General features: G+C 38.3%; 1 protein-coding gene across 1 annotated transcript in view; it reads left to right on the plus strand.

The window, feature by feature from the left end:
- The first annotated feature begins 6,941 nt into the window (after positions 1-6,941).
- CD36 (CD36 molecule) overlaps positions 6,942-19,239 on the plus strand; it is a 65,072-nt gene continuing 52,774 nt past the window's right edge. Inside the window, exons 1-4 of the mRNA XM_018563564.1 lie at positions 6,942-7,061; positions 11,357-11,514; positions 14,601-14,748; positions 16,881-17,060. Of these exons, the coding sequence (XP_018419066.1) occupies positions 6,942-7,061; positions 11,357-11,514; positions 14,601-14,748; positions 16,881-17,060 (606 nt within the window). The remainder of the gene's footprint in view (positions 7,062-11,356; positions 11,515-14,600; positions 14,749-16,880; positions 17,061-19,239) is intronic.

A 19,239-nucleotide genomic window follows, 5' to 3' on the forward strand; every position in this document is an offset into this window, starting at 1 on the left:
TGTATGTATAACATTTGCAGTGCTAGGATGACAATGGTTACTTACCCTTCTGCATGATAACAAGAGAAATAAGATACGAACAAGGAACACATCCCCTCTCCTATTATTCATAACATATACGGACATGGTTCTGTAGTCCTTAGAGAAAGCTGAAAACTATGTAATTAATAACAGTCAGCATAAGACATTATCAGCTTACAAGATTTCTGGCAGGATCAACCGGGATTTTTTTTTAAACTTATACAGATATCATAAAACACTTTCAATTGTATATGTATCTGTTTGCCAGATGAAAAGAGAGCAAATAAGAGAAGTTCATTGTTAGGGTTTAGCTAAGCATTCAAATAACAGGAGTTAAATCTTAAAAATGCATTAAACTATAGATCCTTAAAGCATCTCCTTCTGGAGGGTGGCTACTTTTGTTCCCCATGGTCCTATGTGTGTATTGTAAAGTAGCCACTGCTCCAAGCTCGCTCCCATGATGGACTACAAACTCACATTTAGTTTAGTAGTTTGTATTGAGCTTGTAGTCCATCATGGGAGTGATCTCGGATCAGGGCTACCTTACAACACACATAGGACCATGGGGAACAAAAGTAGCCCCCCTCCAGTAGGTAGGACAGTGTCAGCACTAATTCAGGGATGATTTGAGGATCCACAGCTAAGTGACACACAAATAAGACACATCATTGTTATTAGTTTAGGTACTTGAATGCATTTTTAAGATTTAACTCCTGAGTTTAGTGTCACTTTAATAATATTTAGGTGACAATTGTACTTGTTATTGCAGTTGTTATCAACACTTCAATTGGATAGCACTGTAAGTTGTTACCTTTTAACCTATCAATTCTAGGTGCAGCTTGTGTAATACTAACATATGACCACCAGATGTCACCATTATATTATTTAGTCAATCAGTAAATGTACTGAGCAACAATAAGTATAAACGATACTGGTCCAACATAAGTAATCAGGGGTTGCTTAAGCAAGAGTTTACAAAATCAGTGAACACAATGTAAGTCTAAATGGATAAAACTCTTTATGAACTTACTTGCAATTACATAAGTTAAAAAGGACCTATAAATGCATACATGGAAAATGCTATATTTAATCTTTGTCACAGGATATACAGAAATATGTGATATGGAAGCATTGGTTCTGCAACTACCATAGTTAGCTAAACAGTGTCTTATGTAAAGAACAAAAAAAAACATATTTCCTTAATGCACGTATGCCAACTAAAAAAAAGCAGATTTGAGATGTTGCCCAAAGCAGCCAGTTATATCCCAGCTTTCATTTTTGTGCTGTGTATAACTCTGGGGCTGAATTACTAATGGATATATGTATACACATGCACATCAATCATGTGTGGACAACTAGGCTGTATTATTATGGTAGATATTATGTACCTGGAATGCACAGGTTACTTGATTCTATTCTGAATTTATTAACCAGTGTACTTTGCTATGGAATCTACACTTTAGTGTTGGAATGTAATTTTTCTGTAATGTTTTTGGAAAGTATAAAGTGTAGCAGTTTAGCACTGATGTCTCCCAAGTTCCCCAACATTTGTGCTTACATTCCAGCAGTGCCAGGGAACTATTATCTGCACCAGGAGTAGCGGTGGGATAGCATTGCGGTGTCAACGGACATCAGCTATCGTGATTGATTCTGGATCTACATTGCTTGATTGACTCTGGTTCCACATTGCTGTTATTGCATAATACAGTGCCCCCCATCTGCAGCAATTGCATGAGTCTCATGTAGGAATTTGTGAGATCTCACAAAGCTAGCAGAGTCCTGTATTGCATTAAGAAGGGAATGTATTGCACATCTATATTTTGCCACTTTACAGATCACTGGTTCGGCCACATCTGGAGTATGCGGTCCAGTTTTGGTCAACAATACTCAGAAAAGATGTCCTTGAGCTGGAAAAAGTCCAGAGGAGGGCAACCAAACTTGTTAAGGGGTTCGAGGACCTGAACTATGAAACAAGGCTGTTAAAATTAAATATGTTCTCGTTGGAGGTTAGGAGATTAAGGGGGGACATGCTATTCCTGTATAAACTGTGCAGTGGTGACAGCAACACTGTTCACAAACTGTTAACGGTTAGCTCCGTAACAAAGACCAAAGGCCACCAACAAAAATTGGTGGAAAAAAAATTTCAACACAAAGGGCGCAAGGGGTTCTTCACAGTTAGAGTGGTTAAGGTCTGTACCTCGCTGCCGCAGGAAGTGATCTCAGCTAAGAGTGTGGAAGCATTCAAGAGACTCCTGGACGAGTTCCTCGGAGAGCATAATATACAGGGGTACAGGTACTGCTAAGAACAAGATCACCCATGGACTCATATACACGCACACACCTGCTCAAACATAAATGCATACACACAATAGGTTGGACTTGATGGACTTATGTCTTTATTCAACCTCAAGTACTATGTAACTATGTAACCCCATTCACAGGTGACTTGGGTTAAAATGCTTGTTTGGTTAGGGGTTAAGAAATACATTGAAATATTTAACTTTTTTACTTGCTGCCACAGTGCTATGTGGGAAATTCTCCCTGCCATGTTTACATGATCAGTGTTGTAATAGTAAAAAAATGCTGAAAAAAAGCAGAGGACCAGGCACAAGAAGGACAAATTATATTTTTAGTGTTTTCTGTACATAAACTATGCACAAAATGCACTCAATGCTGCTAAATATGCCATGGTTACAAAAAGGCATTGTTAGAAAATCAGATAATTGATAAAACATTATAAAATAAATAAAAATTATGAAAAAATATGTAAAAAAACCCAATAAAAATTATAAAAGTAAAAGATAGTAAGATTAAAAAAAGTAACAAATAATAAAAACATTTTAACAAATAAAAAAATAAGATAAATAAATTATAAAAAGTAAAAGCTAATAAGATAAATAAAAATCTAAAAAAGTAAAAAAATGTAGATTAGAAAAACAAAAAAGAAAAAAAATTAGAGGTGCACCAAAAAGGAAATTTCAAAACCGAAACAAAACAGAAATTAAAAATATAATGTTAGGCCGAAACCAAAACTAAAAATGTTTTTTTTCTAACCTTTTTAAAAAATGTTTGAAGCAGCAATCGGAGGGCACGCTGTGTAGGCAAAAATCCTTGCACCTGCCCTGTATATCACCTTTCATTAAAAGCTTGAAAAAACTTACAGGGCCCTCTGTATGTTTAGAGTCCAAAATCTAATCATTGTAGACTCGTGGAATACAAATAGTTCCAAAGGTGTTACTTTCCTGTGTATGGATAATATATATATACACAGGGCTTGAAAAATTTGACGGTGTCTTACCAGTCAGTCAAACATTTCACCAGTCAGCATGACCGGACTACAGCCTTGCAATTTATGTTAAAAAATTTTGGGGAAAGATAGAGCTTTCTTTTGTGACCCCACGGGGGGTTATTTTTTTTTTACTATATAATGAAAAAAGTACCATAAATGTAAAAAAAAAAAAAAAAAAGTTTCCCTACGTTATGTTATAAAACATTTATTCTTACCCATATTTTTAGTAAAACATAAAATTCGGGATCACTTCGGGTAAATAGACACCAAACATGTCAAGCCTTAAAATTGCGTGCGCCCGCAAAATCGAAAAAACGCCCATAATGCTTTTGCTGCTCATCAGTTTAGTGTTATCAGTGATTAATGGCTCTAAAATTATTGCTCTCACTACGACGTTTGCGGCGATATGTAACATGTGCGGCACAATAGGCGCAATCGTCGTTTTCACACGTAGGCGCACCCGACGCATATCTGCGTGTGTATGTGGGGGGCGGGGAATTAAAATGTTTTCTTTTTTAATTGTTTTATGCTTCTTTATTATGATTCTTTAATTTTTGTATTACTTTTTTTTTGTACACACAACTTTATTGCTATTACATGGGGGGCTAAGAAGCCCCCTATGTGATAGCCAATTTACATGACAGGTCCTCTTTATTGAGACATCAGGGGTCTCCCAGACCCCTAATGTCACCTAGGGACACCTAGAGAAGCTGATGAAGCAGAGATCTGCTTCATCAGCTTCTCTAGCTGGAGCGTCTAGAGACGCTCCATCGCTTGACTGTAAAGCTCCCGGCAGGCCGTGTACAAAAAAGTATGTGGGGGGATGCTCAATGGGAACAATATGGACTCCATACTGTCCCCATTGAGCATCCCCCCCACATACCTTTTTTTACTATAATTTACGGGGCTTGAAAAATAACTTGTCCCCTCATCACGCCGGTGCCGGACAAGTAACAGCCCCCGCCGGTTTAAATAGTAACCAGGGCGCGCTGTGCAAGGGTTAATACATTTTTTAGTGTGGAGTACTATGGAGGCAGGAGGGTACACAGGCATCACACACAGTCACAGATACTACTATCAGTATATCACTCCCCTTCTTCTCCATCACTTCTGTACTGTATCTGTACTGTATCATGCAATGATGGAGAAGAAGGGAAGTGATATGCTGACAGTGCCACACAATATATGTATATATATATATATACACTATATTACCAAAAGTATTGTGACACCCCTCCAAATCATTGGATTCAGGTGTTCCGTGAAATTTCCTTGCTACTAAATATTCCACAGTCACCTGTTATTGGTATTATAACAAAGTGGAAGCAACTGCAACAGTTCCAGTGAAGGGAACTCTTAAGGCATCAGCATACCAAGACATTTTGGACAATTTCATGCTCCCAACTTTGTGGCAACAGTTTGGGGATGGCACCTTCCTGTTCCAATATGACTGCGCACCAGTGCATAAGGCAAGGTCCTTAAAGACATGGATGAGCGAGTTTGGGGTGGAGGAACTTGACTGGCCTGCACAGAGTCCTGACCTCAACCCGATAGAACCACTTTGGGATTAATTAGAGCGGAGACTGCGAGCCAAGCCTTCTCGTCCAGCATCAGTACTTGACCTCACAAATGCGCTTCTGGAAGGATGGTCAATCATTCTCATAGACACACTCCTAAACCTTTTGGACGCCTTCCCAGAGGAGTTGAAGCTGTTATAGCTGCAAAGGGTGGGCCAACTCAATATTGAACCCTACGGACTAAGACTGGGATGCCATTAAAGTTCACGTGCGTGTAAAGGCAGGCGTCCCAATACTTTTGGTAATATAGTGTACATCTAGTTGGACATTTTGGAGACATTGGGGTTGATTTACTAAAGGCAAATCGGCTGTTCACTTGGCAAGGGAATTTTCACTTTGCAGGGGAAGTTTCCTTTAGCTTGGTGAATGAGGTGATATTTCACTTTGCTAAGAATACCCAATCACGAGCAAGAAAAAAAAATTGTATTATTGCTTGCACATGAATGGATGATGGAAGTCAGCAGTGCTTCACCTCATTCACTAAACTAAGGGGAATCTTCCCTTGCAAAGTGCCCATTCACTTGCCAAGTGAACAGCCGATTTGCCTTTAGTGAATCAACCCCATCATTTCCAATCAGTTGTTAGATCTGCTGCATTCATTCTCTGCTGGCATACTTTTTAATAACAACATCTGATCTTTTTTTTCAGAATGAATATAATACTTACTTTGTGGGGGAAGTGTTCCTCAAAAAAAATTAGCAGATTTAAACTCTGGGACTTTATCATGTGGATGTAATAATTTTTGTCACAATATTTATTTATACAAATTACGGTTCAAAACACCCCTTTTCAATAAAATGCTTTATCACTACTTGTGCAATCCACAGTTTTCCACAATATCCATAAGAAACATTTTTTTTTATCCAGTATATAACTGAAAGAGAAAACAGGAATGATGCTTTTTCTTTGTTACAGTAAACAAAAGGAGATATATTTATAAAAATAATTGTGTTTTGTATGTGCATCTGTTAGATTGATTTTTCTTAGACCGATGATGGCACACCCTCGAAAGGATTATTTTGCATTATTTACATTTTTTGCTGGCCGCAAGTAGTCGTCTCTGACTATAAAAGGCAACATTACTAGTTTACCATAGCCAGACAACAAATGGAAGCCTCTTTTGCATCCATATACAGCATCCCAAGAGTGCTGGATATAGAGGCTGTATTATTAGACATTTTTGACAGGAGGAACTTAACATTCTAAGAATGAAGCACAACTTTTGGGAAAGGCTATATGTTTGGGGATCACTGATGTGTTGCTATAATCTATATACTGCACATACTGTATACTGTAAGCCAGAAAAGTTTTCGGTCTTAGAACTACTCAGTGATAGTATTGCTCATGAGCAACAAAAGATAAAAAGTACTCTGACTGCCTCTTCCAAGAGAACCTTGGAAGGTTTAAACTTTAAGAGTTTAAAGTTTGTGAAAACTCATCCAGTAGGCTATTCATTGCAATTTTACATAAAAGTCAAAACTGGAGTTGGATCTGTAATGTTCACAGAAACATCATACACATTCTTCACCCTTTTCTAGAAAAGCTGTGCTTTTTTTCTGCATGGGGATATCTTTTCCCCAAAAATATACTGAGGGGGAATTTATCAATACTAGAGCATACAGAATATGGAGCAGTAAGCCTTTGCAACCAATCCGCTTCTATCTTTCATTTTCAAAGCTAAACTGAACAAACTGAAGATAGAAACGTATCCGTTTCTATGGACAACTGCTCCAGATTCTCTCTGCTCCAGTTTTGATAAATTACCCCCGTACTGTTTTAAATAACACCACATACAGTCTATTATGAATCTTTACTGTATCTTTAAAATCCAATGTAATGAAGCAAACTATAGTGTTTGCAGAACCTATTATCTTATCTTAGACTTGGGATTTCTTGAACTTTGGTCGTTAATGACAGACTGGACTTTCTTTATCACTGTAGTTAGTGGTAATGCATGAATTATCTATCATGGTACAAAAATGCACTATATAAAGAACTGATACGTTTTGATCTGCCTCACAACCCTGTTTGGATTCACTTTAACAACAAACAACATGTGCTGCAATAAGAAATGCTGGCTAATAGTGGGATCAGTGGTTGGAGGACTGTTGGCTATCCTTGGAGGAGTCCTGTTTCCTGCGGGAGATTTAATAATTGAGGGTAAAATAAACACGGTACAGTATGCTTATTATTTCTTCCTATGCCATTACTTATTGATATAGCAACCATTGTACATTATTTAAATATTACCAGCTTGCTGTTAACTAATACCTGTAAATGCATGGAGCCTCTTATAACTATACGTGCTAACTTGGTTGTAGCTTGGGTTTACAATGTCATTTTTCTGAATTTTATGCCATAATTTATGCTGTGATAATTTAAAGCCTTTAAATAGCATCTGGTATTTTTTAAATGACCGCGTGCTTACTGCCTAATACATTACAAACTTTTTTTTTTAACTTTCTTTGAGTATCACATGAGAATTCTCTATAAATATTTTGTACTTTATGCAATACAGTTAATGCTATGTATGGAGGTAATACAGTATTATACTTTAAATCTTGTTATTATATAGTGTATTTAAAGAAAGTACAACCCACCACAACCTCCTAAAAAGCTATGGATTATTTCAATGTTACCAGAATATTTAACTTTGACAGACTTAATTACTTAAAAGGTATTATTTAGTCCGCTAATAGATATAAAATAATTATCACCTACTCACAGTAGTGGGAATAGTAGCAGCAGTAATAGAAGTAGCAGGAAATAGACGCAACAGTATTTCTAGTAGCAAAAGTGATAACACTAACAGAGGTGACAACAGAGAGCTAGAAATCCAGCTCAGTTTAACGCTTACCTTAGCTCATTCCTTCAAGTGATGTACCCCACTGTTTCTTTATATTATTATATAAACAGCTTACATGCACATGGGGTTGTTAACATAGAAGTGTCTGACAATAGTCATGCACAGTAAAGCTATTAATAAATAATTTAGAAAAATACAACACAATTTCTTGGAGTCTAAGTTTAGCCTTATGATGATGCACTCCATACATCCTTCAAAGCAGGTTGATATGAAACCTGTTTTGTTCTTCATTGGTATCATGTACAAATGACTGCAGTGCAACACAAGAGAGCACCAGGAAATATATGTACCAAGATGGGTATTTTATCCTTAACTGTACAGTGAATATAATGTTTTCTGTGGAATTATAATTTGAATATATTATATATAATAATAATAACCTTTATTAAAGGGTTATTAAAGTCAAAAGGTTCTCTGATTTGATGCTGATTAAACCATTCAAATGAAAGCTGCTTCTTGATATTTAAAAGTATTAGTTTCCTGCAGAATCAGCTGGTCCCTTGAGAACTGGCCCTGATATCCTGTTTTAGGGTGGCTCCTCTCCCCTGCAGGTTCCTATGAAGCCCCCTTGTGAGTGCTAGTAAACTGTGTCTCCACAAACACACAGACACAGCAAAGCCAGCTATTCTCCTCCTTCCTGCTCTCCCGTCCTGTCCCTTGTGATCTTGTACTGGACAGAAGTTCAGGGAAGCTGAGCTGAGGAAATTGGAGACAGCTGTTCGGAAACATGATGGCTGTAAGTGCTTGGGCAAAAATGTAAAGACATACTTTTGCTGGGCAATTTATATTTGATCTGGATTAAATATTGAAAAAGATTTGAGAGTTTAATACTACTTTAAAGCACACATGCGTTAATAATTATGCAATTTGTGTTCTAAAATGCTAACATGAATCTGTCTGTCTGTTTTGCGCCCAAAGTGACAGATTTGTGTGGCCACATAGTGACTGTTTGCTATTTGCAGATGTTATCTTCACTAAAAAAATGTGTGAATATTCACTTAATTTGTCCAGTCATGAAAAACTCATCTGCACATGATAGGCCATTCAAAGTGAACACAGATTTGCTTTTCACATATTTGGAAAATTGATGTAAATATTCACACAATTTCTTTAGTGAGGATTGTGAACCTCTTTAGTAAATCATCCTCAATATGTGAGGTAATTTAGCCTCTCATCTGTTCTTGAAATAAACAAAAGGTTTAGGAGAGCTTTTTAAATGCATCCAGATATCTGTCTATTCACAGGGAACATTTATTAAAGCAATGACACACTGAAAATAAATTGGCCCCTCATTTGCCTTTTAAAATAAAAGATGTGACAGATTACAAACTGCAAACAATAAGAACATTTTGATAAATGTCCAGCAGTGACTCATGAGCTACAGACAACTTTAATCTCCTTTTCAATTTGCTTTCCACAAGATGTGCACAGTCAGGACCAATCTTATCATATCAGAAGCTGTTTATTAGTTATAGTGGAACTTGGTAAGGGTTGGAATCTCTGTACATTTTTGACAGTGCCAGTTGTTACAGAAGCAGCAAGTGAAGGGGGATCCAAAATGTTACAGTTAGTCATTGGAGGTCATTGGAAATTTCTCAACTGCAATACCTGATCAACAAATAATGAACTGACCTTTGATGCTAAAAATTTCAAAAGTATAACAAATGTCAATGTGGGATCTGCAGGTAACACTCCCAACCGTTGGTGGCAAAGTGCATGCATCTGCAATCAGAAAGAGATTGAATCAATTTAACCTGCATGGGAGATGAGCCAGGAAAAAGCATTTTCTATTCAAAAAGAACATTAGAGCAAGAGTACATTTTGCCATTGCACATATAGGAAAAGTCCAGGCCTTTTGGAGCAATGTGATGTGGACTGATGAGTCAAATGTTTGCCCACAGTAATAGTAGACAGAGTTTGCCACAAAGGGATGACAGCATTTGAGGACAAGAACCTCAAACCAACTGTGAAGCAGGGAGCTGGAAATATTATGATTGAGGGTTGCTTTGCTGCTTCAGGGACAGAGCAGCTTGCAGTCATCAAGTCAGCTATGAATTCTGTATCACATCAAACTTTGCTTATATGAGCCCATCTGCCTAAAAGTTAATGTTGACCTAGAAATGTATCTTTCAACACTAACATGATCTGAAGCGCTAGAGCAAAGCCACCAAGGGATGGCTCAAACAAATAAAGCAGAGGGTTATGTATTAGCCTAGTCAAAGCACTTATTTGTATCTCATTAAAATGTTGTGTCAGGATTCATGTAAGGAAACCAAAACACAGTTTTGCATGCATGGGTGATTCAATGCCACAGACTGAGCAGTTATTCCACCCAAGGGCTATAATATGCATTTTAATATTTTTCCGTCCGCTGTGTTACCTGTGTTTTATATAAAAAAATAATTTGGTGATGATCCTAGCTGAAAACTCATCTTCATACGTTTAAATCCCTTAGCAGCATGGTTTGTTACACATAAGTCCCTAAATCTGGCCAAAAAAGGCAGAAAAGGTAAATTTCTGAATGATCAACCCCCAGAAAATGGATCATACTTCATTATGAAAGGATAATTCTACATTACAAATGTTAAAGTATAGTATATTGTATTTTTAAAAAGTCATTAGAAAAAAAACGTTTTAGTAACACAACACTTGTTTTTGTTGCTCTTTTTACATCAGCCAGCTTTACTGTTGCAGCTGCTCTGCCCAGCCTTTGGTACTGTTGGGTGAAACAGACTAGAAGGGACTAAAGCGGGGTATACATGCTTGAATTTCGCTGAATGGAATCAGCTGTTATCACCTCCCCCCAGCATCCCTCGATCTCAGCTGAATAGAGCTAGCAGCTACTAAGCTGCTAGCTCCATTCAGGTATGCTGACAGCAGCAGCGGGGGATTCATCTATCAATGCTCATAAGCATTGATGGAGGAATAATTTTTTTCAGCTCATGGGTTGAACAAAATAGAACCATGTACAGCTTTACAGAGAATAATAATTCAACACAGAGCACACTTCATTTTCTACAAAAACCTATTAGCGATGGTTGGGAGCACTGGGAACCAGGAGAGGAAACTCATGACCTGGGCATCATGGGCGAAATAGGTGTTGCACCAGTTAAATAGATTCTTATATCAGGGCTTTTTAGAAGATAATGGATTAGCCATTTAAATGCTGTTAACATTTGTTGAGGTATAATTATCCTATAAATATGTAGAGAGCTTTACAAAGGCAGTAAAGGACAGCCCAGACTATTCTCAGGCCAGTGAACCTAAAGCATTGGAGAATCAGCTAAAAACCAGTAAACTGTTTTTTCATCATGGTCATTCTTAAAACTTAGCTCCATTTATTTTTAGTTATTTAGTTTTGGATACAGTGGGGAAATGTTAACATGTCTGTTTATGACCTAGTCGAGAAGATTTTTCCTTAAACCGAGGATGTCGATGTCACTGTGACAGAAAAGCAGGATTATTTCTAAAAACAATTTCAGACATTTTATCCCTTCTTGACTTTACTAAAAATTTGTTTTTAATTTTAAGTCACTGTTGGAGAGTTTTTGAATGAATGTCTTTATCAGAAAAATACTATTTGCTTGTTTTTTTTTTCATTAGGAAGCGGTCATTGAGGATGGAACTATTGCTTATGAAAACTGGATCAAGCCTGGAAGTCCAGTCTATAGATATTTTTGGATTTTCCATGTAACAAATCCAGATGACGTTTTAGTAGGAGGGAAACCAAATTTAGAACAAAAAGGACCTTACGCATATTTGTAAGAATATATATATATTCTTGGGCAAACTGATGATGGGCTTTACATAACTACTGAAGGTTTTCATAAGAACAGGGTTGGCACTGTTCTTGTGCCAAATAAACAGACCCTTATTAGGCTAATTATTTGATAGTTTATTTACAAAAATAGTGAAAAAGTAAAATACAAAAAATAGTGACAGTACACACATAATAGTCAAAATACCTGAAAATCAACATATACAGAATACAAAGCACACTATATTAACTAAACAAATCACTGTAATAACAAATAGCAAAATACTTTTTTTTTCTGAAATCACTTTATGGATAACTAAAACTAGACATGTCAGGAATAGGAGTAAGATAACCCCACTACCTGATTGACAGCAGGCTCTGGCTCTCTAGAGGCAGATCAAGCTGTGCCTGCACCCTCCCCCTCTGTCCCTTCAGTCAGCACTGGAGGAATGGAGAGGGGAAGGGGGAAATCCCTGTGGGGTTCACCTCTCTCTGCAGGGAGAAGTCACCGCTCTCTGCAGGGCCAGGGAGAAGTTTGGGAAATGAGCTATCAGCAATATGTGATCACTCAGTTCCTGATCAATATAGCTGATGTGTGACAGGTTCAGTGTCACACAATGGCTCTTATTATGGGGAAGAGTGTATTTCACAATCCCCATAATTCTCCTTCAAACATGACTCCTTACTGCCATTGTCTATATAAATGGGGCAATCACATTGCCATGATGCAGACCCAATTAATAACACTAAAAGAATAACAAATAAATAAACACATCATAGTTAAATCTGCACAGCAGATCTGTTAGTGAATGTATTATCATAATTTATGGTGCACTCTGACCAACCATGAAATGTTACATTTTATGTAGACAGGGGACCTAGCCCAACTATATAATGTCTCTTATTTTCATGCATACATTGATTCTGTGCACCACGTGTCCTCAATTATTAAATCATAAAATAAATTAGGTTTTAATTTTGGATACTAGATTCTCAAGTTACCAACTTTTCTCATTTAAAAGATATTTGGTGGAAGATTTTACTAGCCCTCAAAATGTAATCAATACTTGCTGATCCTGCCAGTTTCTGCTCACCAACTCCCAGTGCTGCAGGACCTTTGTCATCCTGTATGATTACAGCTGCTCATACCATTTAGCAGACTGGGACATCCTGTAACTGTAACTGACACTTTTGATGGACAGCTTGACCTGTTACCAGAAGTGCAAAAATAATGGATCTACTGTCAAACTCTCAAAAACAAGCACTGCTTTTGACTGACAGCACCATATTTTTTATTTTGCCCATAGTTCTCTTTTAATTTTATCTAAAACTAAAATTAAAATCTCCAACCTACCCCATTTTGGATAAAGTACGGAATTTGTTTTGTGATCTGTGTGCAGCTGCAGAGAGTTTTCTTTACTTTCGATCTTATAAACACAACAGGAAATGAGATGAAATATTTTCACAGTTAGGGAAATGCCCTTTCAGACAATTGTAACTGGGACAACTCAAGTGCCCCCATTACAAGATTTCCACTTGATTGCTCTTCAGGTGACAATACAAAATTTTGTATTTTTCCCACTTTCAGTCTTTGTAACAATGGTCACCAGGACAAATAATGAGGGTGACCAGAGGGGACACAGACCACAATTAACAAAAAAAACTGACAGGGTTTCTAATCCTTCCTCACTATCTTCAAGATTAAAGTGTATTTTCACTTACTTTTACAGTCAAATTGGGATAACCCCTACTTTATAGTAGTTCCCATTCATATAGCTTAACTTAAAAATATTTAAATAGTTTTCTTACTGACTAATATATTTAAAAATGGCACATCCTAACCTTCTTAATGATCTAAAAGAGACCATAGAGTGGATGACCATAACTTTTCTACATCACAAAGAACAATGGTTGGGTAGCATTTATAATTTAGTGACACTTTGGGTAAAATTATTTCTGTTATGTATAACTTTTCATCATTCTAAACAATCAGCAATGCCTAGTTGCCTAGTATGCATTTTAGCTTATACAACTGTATAGTCAATGCATACAAGTTAATAAACCTGAATTCTTTAGCATATACAAATTTTAAACTAAACTTATCGAACCTAAATAAGGTTTTTTTCTATGTACTCATGATTTGCATGGAATAAAGACAGGAATCCACTTTAAAGAGTCACTAAACTCAGGAGTTGAACCTTAAAAAATAAATTCAAGAACTTTACCTGTTAACAAAATGTATCTTATTTGTGCATCACTCGCCTGTAGATCCTCAAATCCTCTCTGAATTGGTGCTGACACTGTCCTTGCTTCTGGAGGGTGGCTACTTTTGTTCCCCATGGTACCTGTGTGTGTTGTAAAGTAGCCACCACTCCAAGCTCGCTCCTGTGATGGACTACAATCTCAATTCAAATTAGTAAGCTAAACGTCACATTATAGTCCATTGCTCCAAGCTTGCTCCCATGTAGGACTACAATCTCAATACAAATTAGTAAACTAAATGTGAGATTGTAGCCCATCACAAGAGTGAGCTTGAAGTGGTGGCTACTTTACAACACACACAGGGACCATGGGAAACAAAATGAACCACCCTCCAGAAGGATGGTCAGCGTCAGCATGAATTCAGAGATGATTTGAGGATCTACAGCTGTGATACACAAATAAGATACATTTTTGTTAATAGTTAAGGTACTTGAATGCATTTTTAAGATTTAACTTCTGAGTTTAGTGTCACTTTAAACGGAAGCTGTCAGGACAGAAATATCAGAGATGCTGTTGCTTAATTGTTGTGCCTGCCTCCCTTGTCCATGCTTCTCTATTTAGTGAGTCAGTGACTCGGGACAAGCAGGCAGCCTGTGAAATGTCAACAGTACACCTGAGACATACATGCAGGTCAGTCATTCACCAAATAATGAATAAAGGTGAAAGTTTATACCTCCAGAACAAAAACATTCAAAAATAAGCCAGCAATGGATGCTCTTCACATATTTCCAACCTGACATTCCTCAAAATGAATAAATACAGAAATTGGTATATATTTTTTGCATTTCTCACCACACTTACGGAAACATTTTTATTTATCTTTTAAAGGGTCAGGCATGTACCAAAGAGCAATGTGACACAGAACAACAATAATAATACAGTGTCTTTTTACCAGCCAAATGAGGCCATCTTTCAACGGCATTTATCTGTTGGGCCGGAAGAGGATATATATACAGTTCTTAACCTGGCTGTGGCTGTAAGTAGGAACAATTAAGTTACCAATGTAAGATGTCATTCACAATATATTAATTAATTATTCAACAATTCAGATGTTTTTAGTACTATAAGCAGCACAATAATATTCTTATGCAAATTAAACACATTAATGTTAACATTAAACTACTGCTTACTTTCTCTTCATCCCTTCGAGGTACCACCACAAGGAAATAAGTTATGCTACATCCCTTCTGCACCCCTGTGTTCCCTGCTCATCCCCCTCCAGAGGCCCTGTTGTATTTTTTTTATATATACTTTCCTTTTCCAAATGTCTTCAGACTGGTCTTGTGATGGCCATGGTCCTCTTCCTTTCCTCCTGGCCATGGGTGGTCCTTAACAGTGCAGACATGGTCGGTGCAGGGAGACATGGTTACGCCACCTCAGGGGGCAGGTCCATAACACCCAGCACTCACAATATCACAATATATCCCAAGTAAGTATCATCCAACACAGAAGACTAAGGACATCTAGTGGCAGAATAAGATTACTTTTTAGGACAGTGCGGGGAGTAATACCGCCAGAGCTGTTTTTTTTTATTTTAAGCCCCTGGTGGTGGAATATTTTAGGCAGAACTCCAGAAAAAAAAATGCTTTTTTCAAGTCAAGCATGTTACCACTAATGATAATTAATCTGTGTTTGAAGCTCTACACTTTTCTGTAAAAATCCAAGCTTCACTGATGTCAGAAACTACTGTAAGTGCTCTTCTTTTAGTGTTGCACCTGGGAGCTGCCAGTCTAACACAGTGCAGAAACCCTGTTGTTCACCCATACAAGGCATCTTGTGAATGGATGAGGGGAAATGAAAGGCAGGTGAACAACAGGATCCATGCACTGTACAAGGCCCACAGCTCTCAGTCGTAGCACCAGAAGAAGATCACTAACAGTAGTCTCCATCATCAGTGGATCTGGAATTTTTACAATAAATGGCATACATCTACACATAGCATGATCATCATTAGAGATAACTTTGTAGCAAAAAAAGATTCCTAGAGTTCCACTTGCCCCAGGGAAGGCTAAAATTGCCCCAGTGTAAGGCTTAAAGCTAAATCTATTTGTTTAGAACCTTACGTCAAGAAGAAAAAGTAATTTTAACATTTTTTTTTGCTTATCTACATGCAGTTAGTGTTAACGAGGGTGTGGAGATGCCCTTGCACACTTGATACATAGGGGGTTACTCACTAAGCTGCCAAAGGCAGCCAAGTGAGTAACTGAGCCGAAGTGAAGTGAGCCAAACGCAATTCTGCTATTCACTTCAGCCGAGTATAGCTGATTTTAGCCGTACATCAGCCGGCTTCAGCTAAACATGCTCAGCAGAAGAACCCGTTCGACTCAGCCGATCCAACATCTGGATCAGCTAAGCCGAATGTCCAGCAGTTCACTCGCTGCCGTTCACCCCTATACTCCTGCATTGTTAGAGTGCTTTTCCAGGGGCCCCACCATAAAAGTACCCTGTCCCCATGCCGATGGGGACAAGGGCCTCCTCCACCACAACCCTGGCCTGGTGGTTGTGGGGGTCTGTGGGAAGAGATGGCTTATTTGCATCTGGGTAGCCCCTTTGATAAAGCGGGCACTCAGATGCTGCCCCCCTTGTGAATGAGTAAGTGGTACTTGTACCCCTACTCATTCACTAAAGGCTTAAATAAACCCTAAAGGGTCTGCAATTACTTTTGGGGGGAACCCCACACACTTTTTTTACTTTTTAACTTGAGGTCCCTCCTAACATTCCTACCAGACCTAAAGGGTTTGGTATGAATCAGGAGGGGGACTCCACGCTGTTTTTTGTTTTTTTTAATTGGTTTATTTTTGCAGTGAGAACCCCGCTTCAGCTGTGTGTTCGGCTCAGTCGAGCTGAAGCATATGCGTTCGGGTGCCTTTGGCTGCTGTACAGACTATTGTGAATAGCCTGTACAGCAGTCCTTCATTTGGCTAAACTGAAGGGCTCCGGTGGCAAAAGTGAGCCGAAGTATTAGCCAAAGCTACGGCTACTTCCTCCGGTTCATTAGTGAATAACTCCCATACATTCAGTTCTTCTTTAAGAACATCAAATTAATGATTTATTATTTATTGTAAATTTGTTTTTAACTGACTACCTACTATTATTTGTGCACAACAGGCTGCCCCGAGCATGTTTACAGGATTAGAAGGATTAATAAATGGTTTCATAAAGGCTTCCAACTCATCATTGTTTCAAGTCAGAAGTGTGAAAGAATTACTGTGGGGCTACAGAGATCCATTCTTGGAAAGAATACCAAATTTCATCCTCCAAGATAAAAACACTGGAGTGTTTTATCCGGTAAGTATAGAACTATTATGTCATGGGACATCAAAATTGTGGTAAAGCTGTAGGATGTAGATACAAGTTTAATATTCACCAAATATTTATTTGTGGTTCCTTGGACCAGTGAATCTATGTTAATTTCAAATAGACATCTTTAGTAAATCCTCCCCTTAATCTAGGGGCATAATTACAAATAATGGGGCCTCATTGCAAAGCTCTGGGGCCACCCAGCTAACTCTATAGCATCTGGCAGTGTTGACTGTGACAATACTTGACATTGATCTTAACATAAAGTATGTATCAAGCACAAGGGAGCTGCAAATATAGACAGTACACTTCAAGGGAGCAGAGCTGGGGATTTAAGTTATAGTAGCACGAATAATACAAATAATTATATTTTTATGATAACATATAACTAATGCTCACACACACATATACTCTTCAACCCTAATACTTCTCACTGCACAGAGGAGGATCTGTGGCTAGACAGTCCTGAGCTCTGACTTCAGTCCTTCTATGCTGGAAACCTCATAGTTTAATTTTTCCAATCAGTTCCCCTAATGGGGCCCCCTCCTACCCCAGGCCCCATAGCAGCCACATGGTTTGTTATGAATATTATTACACCACTGCCTTAATCTGTCAGTGAGGCAAAGAGACTCAAGTTAAAGAACCAGCTCAGGTCAATTTTTAAAGCTTTACATATCAATGTATATATTACTGTCTCTTATCAAAACTGTCAGCATGTTTGCCTTAGACACCGGTCTAACATTATTCATTAGCTAGATGCAATATAAAAACATTCTGGTTGTCTAATTTATCAACATTAAGCAGAAAATGTGTAATACACATGTCTAACTATCAACACATTAACAGAGACATACAGGGTTATTCATAAACATGTGCACCAGCAAAAAATTTGTTTAGTTTTGTTTTGAAAAAAAAAAAAATTGTTTAGTTTCGTTTCGTTTTGATTCGGACTTTGCATTATTTTGTTTTTCGGATTCGGACGAAATTCGTTAGCGGTAGTCCGGCCGAAATGCGTTTATGGACGAAATTCGTTATTGGACGAATTTCGTTGCAGCAAAATGACATTAAGGCGGGGGAATGACATTTTTTTTTTACAGTGTGCAGAAGATGGAAAAAAAAAAGCCTGAGGTTCCCCCCCAATTCATACCAGACCTTTTAGGTCTGGTAGGAATGTTAGGAGAATGCCAATTCAAAAGCAAAGAAAAAAAAACTTTATCCATTATTCTCCTTGCCCTGGATTAGAACCTGCGACCTTGACAATGGCAAACCTGTACTCTTACCACTGAACTTTGAACCATAGAATTGTTGTAGAGGGAAAATGTGGTAGTAGGTTTTGTAGGAGAAAATGAAAGTTTGTGCACGTTATAACACAAAAAAAGAGCCAAGGTGTCATCTGAAAAGAATTATGACACCTCGGCTCACAGACCTGAATAGCTGTAAGCTTCTCTGCACCTTAAAGCTTGGATCACAACTGCGGGGAAGCGAGAACGGTTCCCTCAGTGGTTGGTCTCGGGGATACTCTCTCAATTGATTAGAGATGTATATGAGACCAGTAACATCATTTAGAACCGTAGGAGATGGCGTAGTTATGCGGTAGTGCTAACCCCAAGTGCACCCTGCTAGGTGAAGGGTTGCCCCCAATGTATCGGTATCTGCAGCACTAGTCTGAAGAGCTAAGGATAGTTCCTCTTTGGTAGATGACAGGCAGTGTACACAGCAATGTTATTAGTATGGTTGCAGGTGTCGTCGCTTTAAGGAAAACACAGGAGTAGTATCATGTTGTATACTGGTAATGTCTCTGTAAGGTAGAGTGCTAAAGCCAGACACATAAACCCCCTTCTGTTACAGTCCATACAACCCCTTGTATAATGCCCAACAGGGCTAGTATGATACTTGCGGTTGGTGACAGGGGTCTCCCACAGATGGTATGGAAGCGGGGCTCCCCTCTAGAGAGCTGGATGATGTGGGTCCTGGTGGTGGTCGGCGGTCCCGGCTGTGTGGAGGTATGCAGGTTGTTGTGGTTCACTGACTTTAGCTCCGGTCGAGTGCAGATAGTGAACAGTCCGCGTTCACTGTTACAAACAGTTGGACGCCGACTGTTCGTATGATCGCGGCTTAAGGAGGCCGCGTCGCGTGCGCCGCGGGAGAAGCTGATGGACGCCGTGCG

Source organism: Nanorana parkeri, unplaced genomic scaffold (assembly GCF_000935625.1).
Source record: "Nanorana parkeri isolate BGI_ZX_2015 unplaced genomic scaffold, ASM93562v1 scaffold676, whole genome shotgun sequence".
Lineage (NCBI taxonomy): Eukaryota > Metazoa > Chordata > Amphibia > Anura > Dicroglossidae > Nanorana > Nanorana parkeri.